Source organism: Psilocybe cubensis, chromosome 4, assembly GCF_017499595.1.
Source record: "Psilocybe cubensis strain MGC-MH-2018 chromosome 4, whole genome shotgun sequence".
NCBI classification, from domain to species: domain Eukaryota; kingdom Fungi; phylum Basidiomycota; class Agaricomycetes; order Agaricales; family Agrocybaceae; genus Psilocybe; species Psilocybe cubensis.
This window is the reverse complement of record NC_063002.1, coordinates 493,351-515,184: the sequence shown is the minus strand read 5'-3', so window position 1 is coordinate 515,184 and position 21,834 is coordinate 493,351. Positions and strand designations below refer to the sequence as shown.

Here is a 21,834-nt window from a genome sequence, read left to right as displayed (position 1 = left end):
TATTCGTAGTGTAAGCTATCTACCATCTCAATAATGTATCAACCTGGAAGTGGGAACGCCAGAGCGCCTGCTATCTACCATCTCAATAATGTATCAACCTGGAAGTGGGAACGCCAGAGCGCCTGCCCTAAACCTGCTTCACGTGTTGGGGTCACCACCCGTTCGCTCGAAACTTACCTCGAACAACGAGGTGCTCTTGTTCTTCATGTCCTTCCCATAATTTCATTTCGTACAAGGTGCACCTTTTCTGTGCCACCAGGCGATATACGACAGTCATTATTTCTCCCTCTACCATTCAGACTGAATTTACGTTTTGAAAGTGTGCAACTTGACAAAATTCTGCGAGGGCTCAAGGCATCATACATCGTGGCATTAATTTTTTGTTTACGGTTTGTGGCTGTTCATAAACACAAATAATCCCACTGAGAGTCCGGGGTATCAGATTGACTCAATTTTGTTTACTTTGGCCGGATGAGGTTTATCATCTTATTTCGCCGGTGTTTGAATCTCACAGTCATGTGTACTTTTGACAGAACGACACCTATATAGGTATTCTTTGATGCCTACAGAAGCTTTGTTCCTCATCCACAAATCGCCCATAAAAAACCTCATTTTCTTCTTTATCTCCCCCGATGAGGTCAACGACTCTTGCAAAAAACTGGGTCATTCACCAGATCCCAGAAGACGTTTGGCAAGAGATATTCAAGATCGCAGTCCTCGAAAACCCAGAAATCGATATAGCCTCAACATCAAGTCGGGTAGTGGATAATTCTCTTCGATTAAGCCATGTCTGCTCTAGGTTTTACAACATAGTTGCGGATATCCCAGATTTATGGACCGATATCGCATTAAGAATCGATCGCCACGGGAACAGTTCACCAAAGCAAGAGCTCATCGTTCTTGCCTTCAAGCGCGCATCTACCAAACCCCTCACCCTCAACCTCGCATATACGACTGCGTCGCTCCGAAACAACGCCTCTCCTGTTTATCTGACGAGTAGCTCCAACATTCGAGATGCTGTAAAACGACGATATGCTCTGCCCGCATTCTGGAATTTCGCTCTAAACATTCACCGCGCGCAGAAAATGCGAATTGATGCCCAACTCTTGAATACCACCTGCATCGGTTGTCGCAATCCCGCCAAACGTTTTCAGTGGCGAGCGACAAGTGATCTTATCTTCGTTAAACATTACGCGCCGATCCTAGAGACTCTGGAAATCGTGGGAAGTGTTAGGCATCCTTCCCCTGATGAATACAAAATTGGTCTATACGATAAGGGCCTCGCCCCGTTTGTGCGGAGGACGGTGCAGATGTCCCCAAAGCTGCACACACTAATAAGGCGGCAGCCTACTTCTGGTAGGCCAGTCTTAGTTCATGACACGCAGATGTACTTTCGGAATCTAGTAAATCTGGAAATCCTGGAAGGCTATATTTTTGTATCGGAACTGTATCTCGTTCTCTCATCGACAAGGGCACTGGAAAGGTGCAACGCAGGGCGGCTACTCGGCGTGATACCAGCACAGAGCCGGATCAGAAATTTACCTTTTTTAAGAGAATTGACTTTAATAGGCTATGTTGCAGATGACATTCGAGGAAATTCTCCGTTGACTCGAATTCTCTCACTCATACGCGCTCCATTGCTCAATAAGCTTGTCCTACGCCGTGATCGTAAATGGATACAGGAGGACTTCATCACTTTCATTTCACGATGCGAGCTCACGCTGGAACACCTCGTACTCGATCGGGATCAATCAACAGAACAAGAAAAGCTCGAGTTTCTATGTTTGCTTCCAAATTTAAAGTCACTGGAACTACATTCTACATATGACTGCGAGCAGGAAGACGATGGCCCACACTTGCTGACCGATGCTTTTGCAAAATGCTTGACAACATGGGACACGTCGAAGGGAGAGTTTAGTATATGTCCCGTGCTTGAGTCTTTCGGCTACGACAAAGACGGTGTGGAAGTCGACTCGGACGACCCAGTGCTATCATCCATGATTGAATATCGATGGAACGGTGCTCCTGGTAAGAAATATCTGAAAGCCGTCTCGGTCTGTGGTGTCGGCCGTTCTTTACTGTATGATATTCGGAGACTCTTAGTTCTACAGAAGGAAGGATTGAAAGTGACATTCTATGATGATCCTTGTTCAATGAAACTTGTTTGCAGAGATTAGCCAATACATTACTATAATTGATAACATCAGAACTTAGAACTGGGATTCCTGAATATCTGTTAGTCTTAAACATGAAGACGTGAATGACGATCTGCCAACCCTACGGAGGTAACTTGGAGGTAACAGAGCTTAGACTTAAATAAGCGCTAATATTACGTGACAATACTCTTAGAGAACGGGTTACCATTTTGTGGTCTGTGCTTTAGTATATTGAGTTTGCTGAAAGATAATGAATGCAAATTTCAATGACTATGGTACACGAATTGCTGTTGTCTCGATATAATTACATGATACAGAACACCCTTCACCAATCCCTCACTGTCCCGCCAATCCGTCCACCAGGATGTCTTGCTCAGGCCAATCCTCATCACGCATACAGTCCAGCAGGATATTCTCCATCCGTTCGGGCAGCATGTCGATGACCTCCATATGTCGCTTATATGAGGTTGTGGCCATGTATTCGATTTCGGCCTCCTCGTAACTGATCTCTTCAACCTGCGCCAAGGCGCGAACCTTTTTGGGAAGAGTGCGCTCTAAATATCTGTATTTCTCTTCGAACAGCTCAATGAGAGAGAAAACGGCCGATGTGATAGCTGGGTTGTCGAATACCTCGAAATTGGGAGGTAGAGGACGAGAAGTCAGGAATAGGGCCAATTTTGCGAATCCGATTCCGTATTCCTCTTCGGCCAGTGTGTTTTGGCAAAATAGCAGCGTCAGCAATGCGTTAAGATTGGGTTTATTCTTGACCGGCGTGCACGACATTTGCTCTCTCATAGGCCTGACGGCATCCCTGATTGCGTTGTGCTTCGAGTATCGTAGCACGATATACAGAAAGATCCAGACCAAGGATTCCAGGCTATCGTGAAGCGTAAGCTCCTTGCCGGGCTTTGAAATCATATCGTAAGACATGAATGCCCTTGAGTTCTATTCGCTTTTCAGTATATGAAGCTATTTATCGAAGAAAATTAATAACATACAAGTTTGAATGGGTCGGAGGTCGCAGCAGTTGACTTTTTCTTCCGAGCCGCTAAAGCTGCAGATTGTCTGTCAAACTCATCATCGCTCTCGCCACCAGAAAATTTGGCACATTCATCTAGAGATTATCTTTAATAATTGAGACAGAATAGAAGGGATAGTTGCGTACCCTGAATGGCCCGAAGAAGACATCTGATAACGTCTTTGAAGCTTTTGGCAGATCGCAAACCATTGAGGCTGAGACCAGATGCCTCCGATATGTTTTCTGCAGCCGTAGCAAAAGTGTTATCGGTACCATATTTGGTAACCGATTTTGGGGATTCCTGGGCAATAGTAGACGGAGTGAAAGAGTTCTCTGCAGGAAGCTCTCCTGGGCGATAGAAAACTCGAACAGTGATATTTGTAACGTTCATCTGGCTCATCAACGACGGTAAAGCTTGACAAGCATCGGGAGAAACTGAGCAACTTGAACTAGTATCCGAAGTAGATGGGGAATCCAAGGAGCCTGTGTATGGTCGGGCCGATGGGTAGACGACTCGGTTGGCAAGAGGTGCATTTGGAAATAAAGCTCTGCAGATTTTACCCCAGGTGGGAGGCCAAGTCGGCTCTGGAGAATCAGAATTCATCAAAGAGTCCAGTCTAGTAGTAGCTGGGCCAGGGAGAGTAGAAGGTGCACTAGGGGTGTTGTCTCGGGACATGATGGGGGGAAAGGAAAGAGCAAACTTTCTTTCCGTTGAACCTCGTCCACTATTTAACCAAACTGGAGTGGCCCATCAACGGGCTTCGAGTAACGGGAATACTGCCCAAAATGGTATGAAGTCCGGTTCCTTTCAGACTCCCATTGTTCTTTGTCCATTGTTATAATGCGAGAAGCTATTTTTGGCCGTTTGCGAATGGAAGTTGTGAACTCCAAGTGAAGTCGCGAAAGCTTGGCGACATGTAGCAACACTGAAACGGTCTCGTGACCTTCCTTAGGGCTGGCGTTTTGGCGTTTTGACTGGGCGCAACGCGCTCGAATACGCTGCTCAAATGCTGGTGCACTCCAACCAAGTCCAAAGTCTATTTTTTCCGAGCAGAATTTCGTACAAATATTCCTTGAACTTTGTAAATCTTGGATTGAGTCATAATCATGGTAAACCGATTTTCCATCGATTACCACAGAGGCTTGTTGCTTACATCGCGTCGGAGAATCTGCCGGAGAATTTTTCTACCTATTTGCAGGAGTGGCTGTACCAATACCACTGTTGTACAGAACATCATAGCCTCCCTAGTTTCTTGTAAGTACAAGTATTCCTTTCAATTTTCCTCTTCACTGGAAGCTTTCGATATTTGGTGATATATTTACATCGATTTATCTAATTCTCGTTAGAAATTTATTATACGTGTCGTGATACTCGTTGGAGCAAGTCCCACCCGTTTGTTGCCCGTGTCAAATACGGAATAAAACCGTTCGAGGAAACCGAGGCCATTTATGAAGTCAAGTCCTGCGCCTGATAATTCGCCAAGGTCTCCAATGACCAGATATATGCTACCTGTAATACCACCAATGTCTTGATTTAGAGCGCGAGGCCATATTTGTGCGTCGGGAATCAGCGTAAAGTCTGTCTGATGTCAAGTTAGTGTACTCGAGCCAATGTGTTCAAGAACACGCTTACTCCTTCGATGTGAAAAATCAGATTCTGAAGGTTCTTGTATTGAGCAAGTGTGATAGTCAGTAAGCCTGTCGCGCCGTCAAAGGTGGCTCCGGTTGCCGATGTATACTTCTGGAATGCGTCCGTTGCAATAAGAATAAGAGTTGTTCCTGTATTTAAGGGTACTGGTCAGCTGCGGAGTAATGTAATTTGAAGATATGTATGTAAAGGCATATTACCTGTGTCCACGATACCAGGCGTACCTGGAGAAAGGATATTGAGGTTTCCGTAGCTCAGCGACTGAGTAATGCCCCAGTAAGCGCTTGCGGGGGATATTGATGTAATTGGCCTGTAAAAATTGAGCGTATATTCAAAACTGGAGATACAACTCACGTATAGGTGATATCGCCCATGTGTTTAGATGGATCGGTGCCTCCTACGCAAAGCTAATATCAGATTTTAGTGTTAATATATGGTTCAGAATACTGACCGAAAGTAAGCTGGCCGTTTGAGACGTTTGTGTCGGTCGTAGCCTCAAAAAAGATCCCCACCTCATAGTTAGAAACAAGTCCCTGATTATACAGATTGTCCATAATAGTAGGAATTACATCATTGACAGAAGGGTAAAGTGTCCCTAATTTCACGCGTAATATGAGTATTACAAGGTTCGGTTTGTGAAACAATATACTCACCTTTTGTAAGCTGCGTCGGGCCCAAACTAGACAAAATATGTCGATATATATGAGTAGTATAACTGGCTGACATTCTTACCCTAAAATACCGTCGACATCCGAGAACCCTTTTGCCTGTGCTGAAATCTGAGTAGACCATGCTTAATTTAAATTAAATGCCTCTGCTTTACCAGAAAAGATTTGCCCAGGGATTGGTTCGAAACGTTGAACCCTGGTGCTAATGTCACGACATCATGAATTTCATCTCCTGAAATAGCTGGTCAGCTTCCCGGCGCAAACATTAAAATAAGGCCACACACCGATGAAGTATCCAGAGCCATATTGGACCGCCTGTGAACGGAGCATTAGATTTACAGACATGTCTTAAAAAGGCACGCGTACCACTAAATCATAATCCTGCTCTGCAGTTCCTGAAATGTATTTGGTTGTCCCAGCACCAAACCAAGTGTTTGAGCTAAGTTATAAATTATCAACTGCGTCTACTGCGACGGCGAGTTCAAGGAAATATACCTTCCTGTATCGACAATGAGAGAGACTACAAATTTGTCATGTGTAAGTAACTTCAATAATAATTTGAAAATTGGGAACCCACATGTGTTGGGCCGAGAAGTACTGGATGGAGTTCCGATCTCCAATGAAGCGACATAAGATACCGCTTGATTGTCTGCGGGTACATTTACGTCGTCTTTTCTTTGCTTTGAAAAGTTGCTGGCATCTGGAGGAGATGATGATCGCGCCGTCGCGAATCTGAGCTGCTTGGCTCTGGACTGATCGTGTCGAACGAGATTATGAATACTTGTTGTGTTGACGCGTCTGGAAAGGGAGAGTGTCACTGGAGACTTAGATATCAGTACTGGAGACGCCATTACTGCGCCCGCAAAAATGACGGCGGCTGACAGGTCCACTGTGAGGTGCATTGTTATGAACGGTAGGTAAGGTGAATTTTAGTTTTGATTAATCCTTAATTTATGATCTACTGTCCTTCCCAAAATATTCTGTCAGCAGTGTGGTCGAATCGCTAGTTGCACTTTTTCTGTACCAATTGGTGATCATCATAGGCAAATTCAAAAGTGGGCTAAACAGGAGGTACAACCCTACTCCGACGTGACGCGTGATCTTCTCTGATTGAATACATGTTCCCCAACAAGATTGAGAAACTGTGCGTTGGTCCTTGACGGGGGATATTGAAGCGCGAAGACAAGCTCCATGTGCCCGTGCATCGTCAATGCGAAGCCAATGTGTGGGTGCCGCCGTGCCGGTATTCCTCTGCGGGATTTGCCGCCTCCTGCTCACGCATCAAGCCTAAGCCTCGCACCAGCTATTTTTCTAGTGACCCCCAAGCTCAACTAGCTCAACCCAAGCTTCTTCAATATCCACGTTTGCCAGCAGTTTTCCAATATTCAATATTCAATCTAACAACATAAATTCATTCCAGAATGCAAGAAATCGACTTCCCCTTTCGCGATGTAGCGCAGTAATACTCGCTTCCGGTGATTGTCAGTGTACGCGCTGTGCTCGGACAGCCCGTTAACACCATCTATATGTAAAAGTTCATCTTCGCTGAAAGATATCTTTCATTATTTGGGTAATATCAAGGTCTTAATCTTCCAGTGCCCAAAAGGTCCTGAGACCAATATTAGTGTCGACTCAGGCATTCAGTAAATGTCAGCTGGCTCCAAACTTGGAGGACTTACAATGGTATCGTCTAGGTCAGCTGAATCAAGTCTATGGAGTGGTGGAAAATGCATGGGAATTGATGAACGGAGGAGGCTTACCACCGAATGTTCAGAGTTATTTTCGCTAAACCACGGCGACATGGCGATTCTGGAAGCGACCTAACCTACTTCCAACCCCACATCCCCACCACAGGGACATCTGTTTTATTCTTCTTCAAATTTATCTGCAGTATAGAGTCGTCCTGCACATTCAAGACCCTAAATCAGGTTAGCTTGTATTAATAGGATATCCGTTCTCATACAAAACTGAGAATCCTTGAGAAGTACTTGTGGGTATGTCTTCCGAAGGACCTGATTCAATGCTCTAAGGGAAATAAGGGGGATGATCAAGAATACGCTTTGAAAGAGTGCTTCTAATCGTATTATCGACTGTCAATACGTAACACGAGTGGACTCTCTTTTTATTATAGGTACCTGAGTGAGCTCAAGCTCCGAAGTGAATAACCACGAATATTGTACTATTTCTTTTCCTAAATAGACAGTTAGAACTCTGTCATAGGGCAACTTTTAAGAACATTTCCGACTATCATAAACCACCGCTTGAACAGATTATCAGAGCTTTTTTACAAACTTTGCGCTGTTCTATGTCATTAAATGGGACAACTCGTTGAAACAACTTTAAATTGGTGTGATTGGCTCATGCACTGACCAACTAATTTTAGCTTTGCGTTGATATGTGATGTTCTGTTTAGAATACGTATACTAGATTTAGAGTTAGTCAAAACTGAATGTGAACGTTCTTTAGTTTGTACTGTACAGTCTGAGGGATGGGCCAGCAATGTCATTGTCAGGCACAACTGTACCCCTATCGTCCCCATTGCCCAGAGGAGATCAAGTGACAAACACGGAGCAAACAACGATGTCGACCTTCAAGCCTGTTGTTTGAAACGTTCGTGGTTAACTAAAGCCTCTTCCTCTTTTCCTTTCTTTGCCATATTTTTCGAGCTGTGCATCTTATTGGTGAATCTTATCAGTGCTACGGGCAACGCGACTTACGACACCGGATGGTTCAAGAAAGTCATCTAAGGACGATGGCATCTCATCGATTGTTCAAGCTTATGCTTCTTTGCTCAGTAAGTTGACACTTGTTCAACCTGTCCCGGTATGGAACTCGTTCAATTTCTAATCTACAGTTACTTCAGGAACCAGACAGTGGTGGGATAGACTATCGGATGCCGCTCCACTGCAAGAATGGCGTTTGCGAATCGTAGATTTCGTTGAATCGAACATCTCCACTATAGCAAAGAACGCAATTCAAGTTGCACATACTTGCTCGCTTCATATGCTGGGCTACAGCCTTAGTTCTCGTGACGAATCTATCAAAAGATCGAGGGTTCAACCGGTCTGCATGTTTCGTCCGCCATCCTCACGATGGCCAGAACATTTCTATTTCGCCCTCTCCAAAGCAGCTAGAATGCATTGCATTGCTTCCGTTGACCCTAAATTTTATTGCGGATGACCTTGTCTATGCTGCTCTACCAATGCCATTCATTTCTTTAATTGGCTTCACGTCCCTCGTATGCGTCAGGTGTGCCACTCTCGTACTGACCCTTTCGATGGAAGCAACCAAACAATTATTCTAGTTCGCTATAGTCCGCTCGATGGAAGCCTTGTATCTGGAAATATCCTATAAAATGTCGCTTCCATAGGCTATTCAGCTCAACAGCATCTCCCACTGCCCAGTGCTTTGCTATGCCTTCCAGTCACCCTCACATTACTCATCGCTATCGGGTTCCTTCGAGTGACGACCATGAACGTATATCTGCTCTGTTCTTGGGTCCCAAAGCAGAAAATGCCGCATTTCTCCAGCAATGGTTGACCACGGTTGTCGCACAGCAAAAGGCTGCCCGCGATGCATACTTCCCGGATGACAATGTGAGTGGCACTGTTGAATATACACACCTCGATATTTCTACTTACAACCGAATGGTTGAATGACAGGCTTTTATTACTACAGACATGCAAACTTCCCCCGCCTTTACTCAGACTACTAAAGTAATCACCTCCAATCTCACCGAATTATTGACTGCACTCGGTGAAAGGTCCATTCCTTTCTTCTCTCCTCGGTACAGCGGCCATATGTCTGTAGACCAAAGTCTACCTGCCATTCTCGGATTCTTATCGACCACATTTTACAATCCTAACAATGTTGCCTTCGAGGCTAGTCCATTCACTACCCTCATCGAGGAAGAAGTTGGCTTGCAACTCTCTGAGATGCTGGGTTATAATCGGCTAAATAACACCGAGGAACCTCTCGCCTGGGGACATATTGCATCAGGTGGAACTGTTGCAAACCTGGAAGCGATGTGGTAAGTCACTGTTCTGCATTTAATCCGAGACCTACTAACTTCCTCTCTTTTGAAAGGGCGGGTAAGCAGCTTATGACCACAACTTTATCCATTCTACATCTTACAATGGTTCCTCCGCTATAGCGCGAAACCTCAAGTTTTACCCTCTCTCACTCCGTGATGCTTCAGCCGAAGGCGCAGAGATGGAATTCATTCGTGACACATTCTCCGTCAAAACCTGTGTTGGTGACAAAAAATTATTGAAGGATTGCAGCCCATGGGAACTCCTCAATTTGCATGTTTCTACTATCTTAGACATGCCCGACCGTCTGCACGACGAGTACAATATTTCACCTCAGTTCCTCGAAAAGGTTATGCGAAAGTATATCATCCAGTCTACCAACAAAGACACGTTGATGCAGCGTTGGGGACTTACCCAACAACCTGTCGTTTTATCCCCGAGCACAAACCATTATTCCTGGCCAAAGGCTGCAGGTATGACTAACAAGTTGGATGTGATGTGGAATTAATCGCTGTTTTTGTTCATAGCTGTGCTCGGTATTGGCTCAGACAACCTTCGCAACGTCCCAGTAGACATCCAAGCCCACATGGACATAAACGAACTCGATCGTATGTTAAAAATTTGCTTGGACGAGGAGACGCCAGTATACCAAGTAGTTGCTGTTATCGGTACCACCGAAGAGGGCGGTGTCGATCGCATTACGGAGATCCTGAAGCTGCGCCAAAAGTATGAAGCTTTGGGTCTGTCTTTTGCCATCCATGCAGATGCTGCTTGGGGAGGCTATTTTGCAACCATGCTACCCAAAGATACATTGGGTCGAAACCGGACTAGGCTTCCCAAAGAGGACACTACCTCGGGCTTTGTCCCTCACGTCGGTCTGCGCGAGGAGAGCGCGTTACAACTCAGCCATATAAAGTATGCCGATTCAATTACTATCGACCCGCACAAGGCAGGCTATGTTCCTTATCCTGCTGGGGCACTCTGTTATCGCGACGGAAGGATGAGGTACCTGCTTACATGGTCCGCGCCCTACCTTGCCCAAGGCAATGAGGGCCAAAGTATCGGTATATACGGGATTGAAGGAAGGTGAGTGCATTGAAACTTCTACCACGTTGTTGTAACCCAATCGACGTACTACAGCAAACCTGGTGCAGCAGCATCCGCGGTATTCATGGCGCACGAAACCATTGGCCTGACTCCTTCTGGATACGGGAACCTTCTTGGCCAGGCAATGTTTACTTGTCGCCGAGTAAGTTATTGTGCTATTCATGTACATCTCAACGAAGACTTAGCACTTTATTTAGTATGCTGCTCACTGGTCTGCAATGTCTACCGATACTACCAGTTTCACTGTCACCCCGTTCAATCCCATCCCCGCTGACATCGACCCCAACGCTGACCCTGCAAAGGTCGAAGAGCAAAAGCAGTTCATCAGGGATCGTATTTTGTTCAAGTCGAACGAGGAAATATACAACGATTCTGAGGCTATGGAACTCTTGCACCAACTTGGGTCCGATCTCAATATCAACGTTTTCGCATGCAACTTCCGCGACCGCGATAATAATCTCAACACCGACGTCGAGGAAGCCAACTGGCTCAATAACCGTATTTTCCAACGCTTTTCTGTTACAAGTGCCGAGGAGAACCCATTGCATACGCCATTCTTCCTCAGCTCAACCACCTTGAAACAGTCCGAATACGGCGTCTGTGCAACCGAAGTAAAGAGACGCATGGGACTTGTTGGTGACCAGGATGTTATAGTCCTGAGGAACGTCGTTATGTCTCCATTTACTACAACGAACGACTTTGTGGGAACTCTGGCAAACACCTTCCAAAAGATCGTTGAGGAGGAGGTCGAGGTAAGGCTTGCACATAATTTTTCAATGAAATGCTTTACTCATACACATTTATAATAATAGTATGCACGGATCCGCAACGATATGAAACCTAGCATTCACACCTTCCTTCTTCATGGTTCAGGAGAGCAATACTATCTTGTCCACACCCCAACGATCCATATGGCCAGCGGCCGTCGCCAAATCATCCTTTCAGTAAATGTTGAAGGCCAAGTTCGGCAGGCGATACATGCCCATGAAAGAGTTGAAGCAGTGATTGTACATAACACTGTGCCCCTCCGCCTTGACGAAATCGTTGACGGAGGATCATTTGATGGCATACTCACCATCGGAAAGAGGTACACATCTGATTTTATTTTACCTCTGACAAGCTAACATCATTGCAATGCACAGGAAAACTAGTTTCAAAGTGAAGATTTCAAACATTAAAGTAGTCAAGAAGCGCTCTCTGATGACTGAGGACCTGGAATCTGCGTACCCATCGTTGATGCCATTCTATTTCTACGGGACTCAAGGACACGCTCATCTCGACCATGTCATTACTGTCGTTCCTAACATCCATCTGAGTGCTGGCGAAATACAGTACAAATTCGACGACGAGGTGTCAAGCGAGGACCTCGCCAAGGGCCTCATTGTTGTTGCTGAGAACGTACACGAGGCATCCATGCAGCCCTTCCCGCTCATGAAAGATTTCAAGATCACCAACCAATTCTTCTTCAGCTCCGGGCAAATACTCCGCGTCAAAGTGTACAGAGATCCATACCCGGCATCGACAATGGATCCCATCCCTCTCCACGACATCAAGAACCAGCCCGTCGTTACACAAGGCACTATCACGCTCGTCGGAAATATTTACGTCGATTCTGATGCACTCAACGTCGCTTCTGAGCCTACTGCCGACGAAGACGCGGCGCATGTTCCTCACGCTCGCAACATGTACGGCGAGATGACCGCTGGAACGATCAAAGGCTGGCAAAACGCTGTTCGTCATTTCCACAACAAATTGGAGACTGTTGCTCCGACGAAGTAGAAGAAATATGGGACCAACTCTTGACGCTTGTTAGAGGCAAAAGAAAATCAATATATGTTAACCAACCAAAGTGCATAAATGTTGTATATGATTACCTTTGTTATTCTATTTGAAAGACTGCAAAATTTTTCACCCAAAGCCTTTCCACCTCGATGTGCAACTTGCTTGACTTTGATAGGCATAAACATCTTGTAAACATCTAGGAAAAGTGAGGAAAATCATAAAAGCTCTAACATATTTCTACTACTTATATTGCGTGTATGTACGTGGTTTCTGCCGTACCACGTACATATTCATGCAATGCGAGTGGGCGCTTCAAATACGAAAGAGGATCCGGCACGGCATAACCCGATGTAAGTGTCAATCAGATGCCGTCAGCAAATAGGCGCCGACCTTGGCTTCAAACACCATGATCATCGATGGGGGCCCTTGTTGGTCTAGGGTGTAATGGGAAGGGTAAGGTAAGTTGGTAGGCTAAAATACATGGTACATACAGCCAACAAGGCAATCAATCAAGCAAGAAGCAGGTGAGTAGAAAAAAAGAAAGAAAGTTCCTGGGGAAACCCATACGAATTGGGAAGTTCAATAAAAGTCCGCATCTGCATCTACACCCACCCACGGGCGGCACCCCTCCCCGCCCCGTGGCCTCTTTCCTTCTCAACGACAAACATGGCATCTCGCATTGTGACAGATATTTTCTTGCTCTCCGCGTCGCCTTCGCCCTCTTTGCCACCCGTGCCGTTCGCCGTGCCATTGGTAGTGCCAGAGGACGCGAGCGAAGAAGAGAACCCGGGTTTTTTGGTCGGGATGTAGGGCCGTGCCCAGGAGGATGTAGGTGTCGTTGCTGCTGCCGCCGCCGTCCCCGTTGAACCCGTGCCAGTGCCAGCTGCGGCTGCATCACCGCCCGACGTCCCTGTAGGTGCAGGAGTGGTAGTAGCACTAGGAGTAGTAGTAGTAGTAGTAGCGGGCTTGGGCTTAACGGGCGTCGCAGCCGCGCCCGCATTCGCGGCCGTCATCCAGCTATACCGTCCACCGAGCCCCGCAGCCTGACTCGCGACCGCATTAGACATCTTCTTGCGCACGTCTTCGGACATGTTGCGCGCCGTCACACCCGGACCATCCTTCTTACGCTTCTTTTTGGGATTCGCGCCTCCATCGCCGTCGTCTCCGTCCCCACCTGCAGCACCAGCACCAGCGGCAGAGGAGCCAGCGGCCCCGCCGGCGGCGCCTGCACCGTATGCTGTTGAGCCAGATGCCATACCTGATGCTTGTGCGGCGAGCGCGGCGGCATGTGCAGCGGTGAGCTCTGCGCGCTCTTTCCTTTCCTTCCGCGCGCGAAGCTCTTCCTCGCGCTCGATCTTCTCGAGCGCGGCGAGCTGCTTGGATATGTCTTTGCGGATGACGATGCTCCACATCGGTGTGCGGTCTTTTGGCTTGTCGGACGCGGGCGCCGGGACGAGCTCGCCGTCGACTTCAATTTTGATGACTGCTGTTGCAGATGTAGATGCAGCGGTAGCGGCGGGATCGACTGCGTTTTCGTCGCCGTAAAAGTGTGCGGGGCGGTCGAATTGGGCATCTGTGCGGTGGCGCGCGGCGGCGACCATGCCCTTGATGAGGTCGTGTATGCGCGCGCGAAGGGCGAGGGCGAGGTAGTTGACGGCGTCGTCGGTGACGCGGGTGACTTTGTGGTTCGTCGCGACGGTGCGCATGGTTGGACCGATCACATGTGTCGGGAAGCAGTGCGGTGGTTGGGGAGCCTTGCGGGTGCGGTCTTCGTATGGACGGTGGTAGCTGTGGGAATGGTGCAGTGAGGATGTGAGTGGGTGAGAGAGGTCGGAGGAACGTTGAAGGGATTCTTCCTCGGCCTTTCAGTAAAGGAGGCCAGTTAGATTGGAGATGGAAACAAAGGATATTTGAGCACGACGTACGCGAAGATCGACGCCTGCACTTCCCAGGGCATCGTTGAGCGTAGCGACATCCGCCGTATCCATACCGCCACTGTTATTATTACTGCTACTGCTCGCAGCATTGGCAGTTGTCGTCGTGTTCGCGGCAGCCGTGCTAAGATTGTACGTGCTCGTCTGGTATGCAGCTGTCGGTGCAGGTGTCGTCGTCGTCGGGCGCGCAGCAGCGGCCTGCTGCTGCTGTGTTGTGGACGTGGTGGCAGTGGGCGTCTGTGGTGGAGCGTAGGCCTGGTAGTGGGTGGCATATGCAGCCTGTGGGTAGTGCGATGTATACGGTTGGTAGTAAGATGCCCTGTATTACAGTCGTCAGCGTTGGTATTCTGGAGAGTGTGAAGGTGCTCTACGTTGGGTGCTGCCCGGGCTGCTGGATCGCTGGACGATGTGAGCAGGTTTGTGGTGAGACTTGTCAAAAGGGGGACGTACGTGTAGAGGCCCATTGGGAGGTGTACGTCTGAACAACGGGCGCGGGCGTCTGCGGTGTTGGGGTCGGTGTCGGGGTCGACTCGTCCGCCTTCATTGTCGTCGATGGCGATGATGAGCAAGGCTGGAGGGCGTTGAGGTCAGAAAATGATGGTTATGTAATCGATGCTATCAGGATCCAAACGGCGTGTTTCTCTCCTTTGAACCTAAATCTAATGGTCAGTCCAACTCTAATGTACGGCGAATAAGCGCTCACCATCCACAGACTGTGTGTCAGTACTTTCTGCGGGGGACCTGTCGCTTCGGCAACTCGTGCAGGAACGAACACCCCGCAAATGCGCTGCCCCAATTCGGCGGCGGCGGAGGAGGTGTGTGCTAGGGCCACTCGCTATAGTGTAATGCAAATCCTAATTGATTTCTGATTTCTTGGCTCTTCTTCTTTTTACCTCTTCAACTCGAACACCCACCACCTTTGCGATCGATGCCTACGTCGATATCAGGCAGCAATCTTTGGAACAAGCCTGCCAATTCAGGCTCGGGGAAGCTAGCTTTGCCTTACAAGTCCGTGTGCCTCTCGCTGAACACCTACAAAGCAAGCGATTCTCAATTTACTTGTATAAATACAGTGCAGCGAACATAGCCAACGACCTGAACCCTGCGACTGAAAAGCCGAGCTGGCCACTGTCCTCGTATGCCCCCTACAAGCACGAGCCGCTCCTCGTGGCAGGGTTAGACGAGAGCTTCGAGGAGCTCCGTGTCAAAGCGTACGCCGCGCGAAGCAGCGGCACGCTGGCCGAATATGTAGGGGTTTTCGTGCTGTCTCGTTCGCTTCGCCGAGTGTTTGACGGGTTTTTCTTTTGGGTAGACAAATTATGAATCGAGCAGGATCGAAGCTGCGAATCAGGCCCTCGCTGTGCGTTGTTCTTTCCTCTATCTATTTCGTGCTATTGTTTGTCAATCTAAACCAATCTGTATTTTCTATCCACCCCTTTTCATTCATCCTCTTAACCCCCTTTCCTCTCCGGTTTCATAGAACGCACGCGCAAACTCAGAACAAGCATACGAGCAAGCATACAAGCAAAGCAAAATCACAGCCGTACTCGAAGCCGCCAGCGCCAACAAGGCCTCCTCCTCTTCCACCGCCAATACTGCCGGCCCATCCACCTCGGGCTGGGGCAGCAGCAACACCACAGGCGGCGGCTGGGGGCGCGAGGGAACCAAGTCCCCGGGGTGGGGCGACAACGACAAGTCGGGCTGGGGAGACAGCAAAGGCTGGGGAGACGGCAAGGGCTGGGGAGACAACAAGGGCTGGGGAGACAACAAGGGCTGGAGCTCCCCGAGTCCTACGCCGGGCGGGGCGTCTGGCTCTGGATGGGGCGGTGCGGGTGGAAGTGGGTGGGGAAGCAATGAGAGCAAACCGAGCGGGTCGGGGTGGGGGGCGTCGAGTTCGAATACTAATTCTACTTCGAACACGAACGCAACTGGGTCTGCGTTGGGAGGAGGAGGAGGAGGTACGCACTGCATACATTTTACCTGTATAACATTGACCCTAACTCATTCTATCTTTTTCTTGTTGGAAAACAGCGTTTGGAAACCTGGCCACGACGAACTCGCCCTTTGGCGGCACATCCGCCTTCGGCACCAAACCAGCCACAACGACAACGACCTCCGCATTCGGCCAACCGGCGTTCGGCCAGCCATCTGCGTTCGGGCAACAAACGAACACGGCGACGACGACGCCGTCTGCCTTTGGCCAGCCTTCAAGTACAACGTCGACCACAACCACTAACCCGAGCGGCTCAGTCTTTGGTCAGCCGTCCGCGTTTGGCCAAGCTGCTGGCGCTGGTGCTGGGGGTGGGCTGATCAAACCCGCGACGGGGTTCGGCGCGTTCAGTGGTGTGGGCGGCTCGAGCCCGTTCGCAGCAGCTGCTGCCGCTGCAAATGCTAGCAACCCCAACTCGGGGAGCGTATTTGGTGGAGGGGCAAGTGGGGGTGGGGGTAATGCCTTTAGTGCGTTTGGTGGTGGTGCCGGGGCAGGAGGAGGAGGGGGAAATGTGTTTGGACAGCCGGCGTTCGGACAGCCCACGACGACGGCTACTGGCGCGTTTGGACAACCGACTACTACTACTACAAGCGCGTTTGGCCAGCCTGCTGGTACGACGAATGCGTTTGGGCAACCTGCTAGCACGACGAGTGCATTTGGGCAGCCTGCCAGCACGACGAGTGCGTTTGGCCAGCCTGCAACCACAGCAAGCGCGTTTGGTCAGCCTACAACCACAACAAGCGCGTTTGGTCAGCCTGCAACCACAACAAGTGCGTTTGGCCAACCTGCCAGCACGACGAGTGCATTTGGTCAACCTGCCAGCACGACGGGTGCATTTGGGCAGCCCGCCCAATCTACAACGGGTGCGTTTGGACAGCCTACGACCAGCGCGTTTGGACAGCCAGCTGCCAGTACGACAGGGGCGTTTGGACAACCTGCTGCAACTACGGGTGCATTTGGCCAGCCTGCTAGTACGACAGGCGCATTTGGGCAGCCGGCCCAGGCATCGGCGACGAACCCAAGCGGGAGTGTGTTTGGGCAAAGTGCGTTTAGCGGGCTTGGTGCTGGTGCTGGTGCGGCGCAGAATACTGGCGGGAGTGTGTTTGGGCAGGGGTCGTTTGGACAGCCTACTCAACAACAACAACAGCAGCAGCAGCAGCAGGCGACGACGGGAGGAAGCGTGTTCGGCCAGCCCAGTGCGTTTGGTCAGCAACAGCAGACGGGCGGCAGCGTGTTCGGGCAGCCGAGTGCATTTGGCCAGCCTGCACAGACGCAGAGTGCGTTTGGGAACCTTGCGAACAATACGGGGTCTGTATTTGGAGGCGGGGCGGGACCGTTCGGAAGCACGGCACCGTCGACGAGCGTCTCGATGGACACGCCGACGAGTGCATCCAACCCCGCCTTCCCCTCTTCATTCACCACCGCCTCTAGTAGTAACTCTTTCGGCTCTGTACCCAAACCAGCCGCCGCATCCTCCGCGCTCGCGCTGGACTTCACCCCTCTCCTCCAAGCCTCTGCCTCGCCCTCGCAGAGCAAGTTCCGGTATATCCCCGGCACGACGCCGTATGACGCGATGCTCCCGCAGCCGGAGGGGGTGTATACGGATATGCAGCCTGGGTGGGCGAAGGAGTCGTGGGCTGCGGAGAGGTTTGGGTGGGGGAAGGTGCCGGAGTGGGTGCCGCCTACAGGCGTGCGGTAGATCGAGGGGAGGTGTATGTGCGTGCATGAGGAACGAGGATGATCTGATGAATTTTTTCTTGTTTTTGCGATCGGTTGCTTTTTTTTTCATGACGATGTTGTGCTTGTGCTCAGTGGGATACAATTTCAGTGGATTGGATAGAAACAAACTCGCTCTCAAGTATGCTGTGTATGCTGTAGCTTTGAAAGGAAAGGAATTGTTGCATGGATGATTAGTTCGAAGCTTTGAAATTTTAGGACCTGTAACATTGTTCAAGTTATGTACACCTTACAAGATGGTAAATCAGAGGTGGGTCCCAGCCTCAGGTTCGGCGCCTATTGGGTTGACAGCATTGACATCGGCAACGGTAACATTGCCATTCCTAGCCGGGTCATGGCGTCCACAGCTATCAAAGCGAAGCGCCCCATGCTGCGCACACAAGAATTTGCTTCGTCAATTATCCCGTTTATTTCTAATTGAAGTTTATCTGCCTTTTCATCTTTATCTACTATATCAGATGGTAAGATGGTATCGAGCGTCAGAATCATTGTGATTTATGACTTGAATGCCGGACCCGTATTTAAGTCAAATATTTCATCAACGATCGAAGAAAAAGAGTACGGTACAGTGGTGAACATCACATCATAACTAACTATAAACAAAAATCATTCGTAAATTTCACATTACACAGGTAACAACAGAAAGCGCCAAAGTGTCAAAGACCTTGTTCAGGGTCATTTTCATTTGACTCGCGGCGGGCCTTCGCACGCTTCTGGTCCGCTTTCTCCTCCCCATCAACGCTATCGAGCTTTCGTTTCTTAATTTCTACAGTGCTGCAAAATTTCTCGGTTTTTGATGGTGTGTCGGGCTCGACGTTGGAGCGGTCCCCTAACGGAGTCACAGCAGCGTGTTTCTGTTCCTCGGCCTCTTCTTGTTCAAGCGCATCGATGGCCGTCTTAACGATGAGCAAGAACTCATCATGATCCTTTCCACTGTCCAGACGCTGCTGATTCTGAAACCTCCAATTTGTAACTCTTAATGCGAGCATCATAAATGGCCTTGTCCAGCTGGTGAAGGATATCCACCTTGTCGCTATAGCGGTCCTGGCACAGGTACCCCAGATTCTCCAGCATAGTGCAAAAAATCTCGTCTTCCCTGAAGTACGGCTGAATTTGCAGGAAGCCTGGATGTTCCATGAAATGGATTTTTTCTCTGAAGCAATCACGGGGCAAGGCTTGGTTCCACTTAGAACTAACGCCGCAACGAGCTTTGTTTGACGTTGGACAATTTCCTGGGCCGTCATGATGGATGGAAATCCAGACTATCACATAAAAGAATGATTCCAGATCATCGAGATGATTTTGCGGTAGAGCATTTGCAAGGTAAATCAGGTGACCGCGTATTTAGAAAAGCTCCGATTCAACCTCCGAATCTCCGACTAAATCCTCCGCCGAACAATTCGTTTAGAAAGTGGACTGCCACCGCCCTTTGCTCATTAATACTCATTAACTCATTTCTTTTCCTATGGCATATTTCTTTTACTTTGGTACCCGAATATACAGTATAGCCTAATTGTACGCCACTGTTGACCAGAAGCGTCTCATATGGCCATCAAAGCCGGACTATCGTGATTCCTGTAAACAAAATTGTGGAGCACCACCAACACGCGCCTTCCTCGTTGCGACTTTTTCCACATATACATCGCGATGTAATAATCACAGCGCCAATGTCCATGCTCGCACCTGTCCTTATCTTACCCCACGCACTATCGGCTCGTGCCCAAAACTAGGTTTGCCACATTCTCCGAGCCCCCACAGTGCCGAAACAAATTTATCCAAAGTATCAGTCCTGTGAATCGTTTTGTGGAGCTATCTTGTGGGGCCGGAAAAAGAAGGCGATCATGTTATCATCAGCCTGATTCCGATTCCGTCGAGACTTTTACCCATGCGAACACTTTGGCCAATATGCGCGCCGGGTTTATAACAAACACATTCAAGCAAACCACCTTTTCTGTTCTGCGACGATCAGTAGTCTCTTAGAGAATCGATTATCGACCAACTCTTGCTCTGCTTGTACCATGACACGGAACGCACCTGCTAGTCTAAGTGAGGTCCTCAAGGACCAGCTTTACGTCGGAAAGTGCGTACGCTCGCTATGTACACGGGTGTGCCAATATGTTAAATGAATCCCACAGCCTTTCTGCCGCGCTCTCTGTCGAGCAGCGCAAGAAACACGGCATCACGCACATTCTGTCAGTATGTCCCGAGTACCCGACGACGGGTGCGACGCAGGACCACCTGAACATCTCAATCGAGGATTCAGAGTACGCTGACCTCCTCATCCACCTACCTGAGACTTGTCGGTTCATCGACGATGCCCTGCGCAAGGGTGGTCGGGTGCTTGTCCACTGCGTCATGGGCATCTCACGCAGTCCTGCTGTCGTCGCTGCTTATTGTGAGTGATCGCCACGACATTTCCCATGTAATTCTAAAATTCTTTTCGTAAGTGATGAAAACGAGGGGATATTTGGCTCCAGAGGCTATCACGTTTGTTAGGCAACGTAAGCCGGGTTTTTAATGTATTGTTTTCCCAATTACATTATCAGGGAACTCTAGGGCGCCCTCAGGTGCATCTCAACTATGGGTTCGCCGTTCAACTGGATACGTTCCGAAAATGCGGTTTTGCTCCCTCGCTCGCTAACCCAATTTACCGCTCCTGGAAGCGACGAAACGAGCAGGACGTCACCGCCTTTCTCAACCACCTTGTCGATACCGTCTCTATTATCCCTGACAAACTCTTCCTTAGCAGGTGCGTTGATTCCTGAATTCCTCTCTCACACCCAACCCTTTCTAATGTGCCGGCCCGGGCGTACAGCGAATTCCCATCGGACCCACAGCAAACATGGTCACTACTCATGGACCTTGGAATAACTCACCTCCTGTCCATATCGCCCACGGAGATCGCTACAACGACGACCGCCGGCGCTGTAACGCACCACCACCATGTGAATGTCGACAGCCGCGCGCCGGACGCGCTGCTCTCTACGCTGCCGGATATCTGTGCTTATGTTGACGGCGCGATTAAACGTGGTGGGAGGGTGCTTGTGCATTCAATGGTAGAGTCGAGGGCATGTGCGGCTGTGTGCGCGTATTGTACGTGTTTTCATTAGATGTGTTTCTCGATTCTGATACGTATTGGTTTAATCAGTGATGTCGATTCGCCAGTATACGGCGACAGAGGCGTTCGGCGTTATAAACGAAGGTGAGTAACCATCATGTGCACATTTCGTATATTGTAAAATTCCTTTCTTTTCCTTACTAACGACTACACAGCGCTCCCACTGTTCAACCCCACGCGTAACTTTATCCGCACGCTAGAAGTGTTTGAAGAGTGCGGCTATGCACCAGGTCCGAATTTAAGTTCGAGTGCCAGATCCAGTGCGAAGTCTGAAAACTTCTCTTGTGAACTTGAATCATCGAAAGAGAGCGGGATGATCTACGATGATACGAGGCGAGACTTTGGTTTGGGTTTCTCTGAAAACTTTGGGAACGTTGGTGCGAATGTGAACATGAATAAGAGGAGCAGTAAAATTGCGCCTTCGCAGCACGCTCCAATTAGTGTCCGATAGAATAGCATGCGTAGGATAGGTTACGCTAGAATTATCTATGTTTTCTCTTTCCGTTTTGACTTTCTTTTCTTTGCTTGATTTCATATTTCTTGCCGTTGACCCCTGAATGGGTATAATGACATCACAATGTGAAGAACTCAGAAGAAGTTGAATTTGGTGTGCCTGAACGGCTACGGAACAACTTGAACCGGAAC

The 21,834-nt window shown here is 48.9% G+C and overlaps 8 protein-coding genes across 8 annotated transcripts; 4 read left to right on the top strand and 4 right to left on the bottom strand.

Annotated features, from left to right (window-relative positions):
* Positions 1-632: 632 nt before the first annotated feature.
* On the top strand, positions 633-2,177 carry JR316_0004272 (uncharacterized protein; the record flags this gene model as incomplete). The annotated part of the gene is made up of 1 exon (XM_047890041.1): positions 633-2,177. The coding sequence occupies one exon, from the start codon at positions 633-635 to the stop codon at positions 2,175-2,177; it is 1,545 nt and encodes a 514-aa protein (XP_047749802.1).
* Positions 2,178-2,492: 315 nt separating this feature from the next.
* On the bottom strand, positions 2,493-3,850 carry JR316_0004271 (uncharacterized protein; the record flags this gene model as incomplete). Its single annotated transcript, XM_047890040.1, has 3 exons — positions 2,493-3,101; positions 3,155-3,270; positions 3,322-3,850. 3 exons carry the CDS (start codon positions 3,848-3,850, stop codon positions 2,493-2,495), a joined length of 1,254 nt encoding a protein of 417 aa, XP_047749801.1.
* Positions 3,851-4,517: 667 nt separating this feature from the next.
* Positions 4,518-6,392, bottom strand: JR316_0004270 (Polyporopepsin; the record flags this gene model as incomplete). The annotated part of the gene is made up of 12 exons (XM_047890039.1): positions 4,518-4,757; positions 4,808-4,953; positions 5,023-5,132; positions 5,177-5,219; positions 5,274-5,417; positions 5,476-5,501; positions 5,555-5,589; positions 5,646-5,722; positions 5,775-5,805; positions 5,857-5,929; positions 5,986-6,010; positions 6,068-6,392. 12 exons carry the CDS (start codon positions 6,390-6,392, stop codon positions 4,518-4,520), a joined length of 1,275 nt encoding a protein of 424 aa, XP_047749800.1.
* A 2,511-nt stretch (positions 6,393-8,903) lies between these two features.
* JR316_0004269 (L-tyrosine decarboxylase) lies at positions 8,904-12,407 on the top strand (the record flags this gene model as incomplete). Its single annotated transcript, XM_047890038.1, has 9 exons — positions 8,904-9,086; positions 9,153-9,520; positions 9,577-9,581; positions 9,644-9,994; positions 10,049-10,607; positions 10,662-10,770; positions 10,826-11,380; positions 11,441-11,715; positions 11,771-12,407. The coding sequence occupies 9 exons, from the start codon at positions 8,904-8,906 to the stop codon at positions 12,405-12,407; spliced, it is 3,042 nt and encodes a 1,013-aa protein (XP_047749799.1).
* A 605-nt stretch (positions 12,408-13,012) lies between these two features.
* Positions 13,013-14,888, bottom strand: JR316_0004268 (uncharacterized protein; the record flags this gene model as incomplete). Its single annotated transcript, XM_047890037.1, has 4 exons — positions 13,013-14,272; positions 14,336-14,663; positions 14,716-14,743; positions 14,795-14,888. The coding sequence occupies 4 exons, from the start codon at positions 14,886-14,888 to the stop codon at positions 13,013-13,015; spliced, it is 1,710 nt and encodes a 569-aa protein (XP_047749798.1).
* Positions 14,889-15,272: 384 nt separating this feature from the next.
* JR316_0004267 (uncharacterized protein) lies at positions 15,273-18,033 on the top strand (the record flags this gene model as incomplete). The annotated part of the gene is made up of 5 exons (XM_047890036.1): positions 15,273-15,352; positions 15,418-15,592; positions 15,657-15,704; positions 15,825-16,302; positions 16,376-18,033. The coding sequence occupies 5 exons, from the start codon at positions 15,273-15,275 to the stop codon at positions 18,031-18,033; spliced, it is 2,439 nt and encodes an 812-aa protein (XP_047749797.1).
* A 694-nt stretch (positions 18,034-18,727) lies between these two features.
* On the bottom strand, positions 18,728-19,315 carry JR316_0004266 (uncharacterized protein; the record flags this gene model as incomplete). The annotated part of the gene is made up of 2 exons (XM_047890035.1): positions 18,728-19,031; positions 19,269-19,315. The coding sequence occupies 2 exons, from the start codon at positions 19,313-19,315 to the stop codon at positions 18,728-18,730; spliced, it is 351 nt and encodes a 116-aa protein (XP_047749796.1).
* Positions 19,316-20,089: 774 nt separating this feature from the next.
* JR316_0004265 (Dual specificity protein phosphatase 22-A) lies at positions 20,090-21,640 on the top strand (the record flags this gene model as incomplete). The annotated part of the gene is made up of 7 exons (XM_047890034.1): positions 20,090-20,151; positions 20,207-20,466; positions 20,519-20,572; positions 20,628-20,820; positions 20,887-21,164; positions 21,220-21,273; positions 21,345-21,640. 7 exons carry the CDS (start codon positions 20,090-20,092, stop codon positions 21,638-21,640), a joined length of 1,197 nt encoding a protein of 398 aa, XP_047749795.1.
* Between the last annotated feature and the right edge of the window lie 194 nt (positions 21,641-21,834).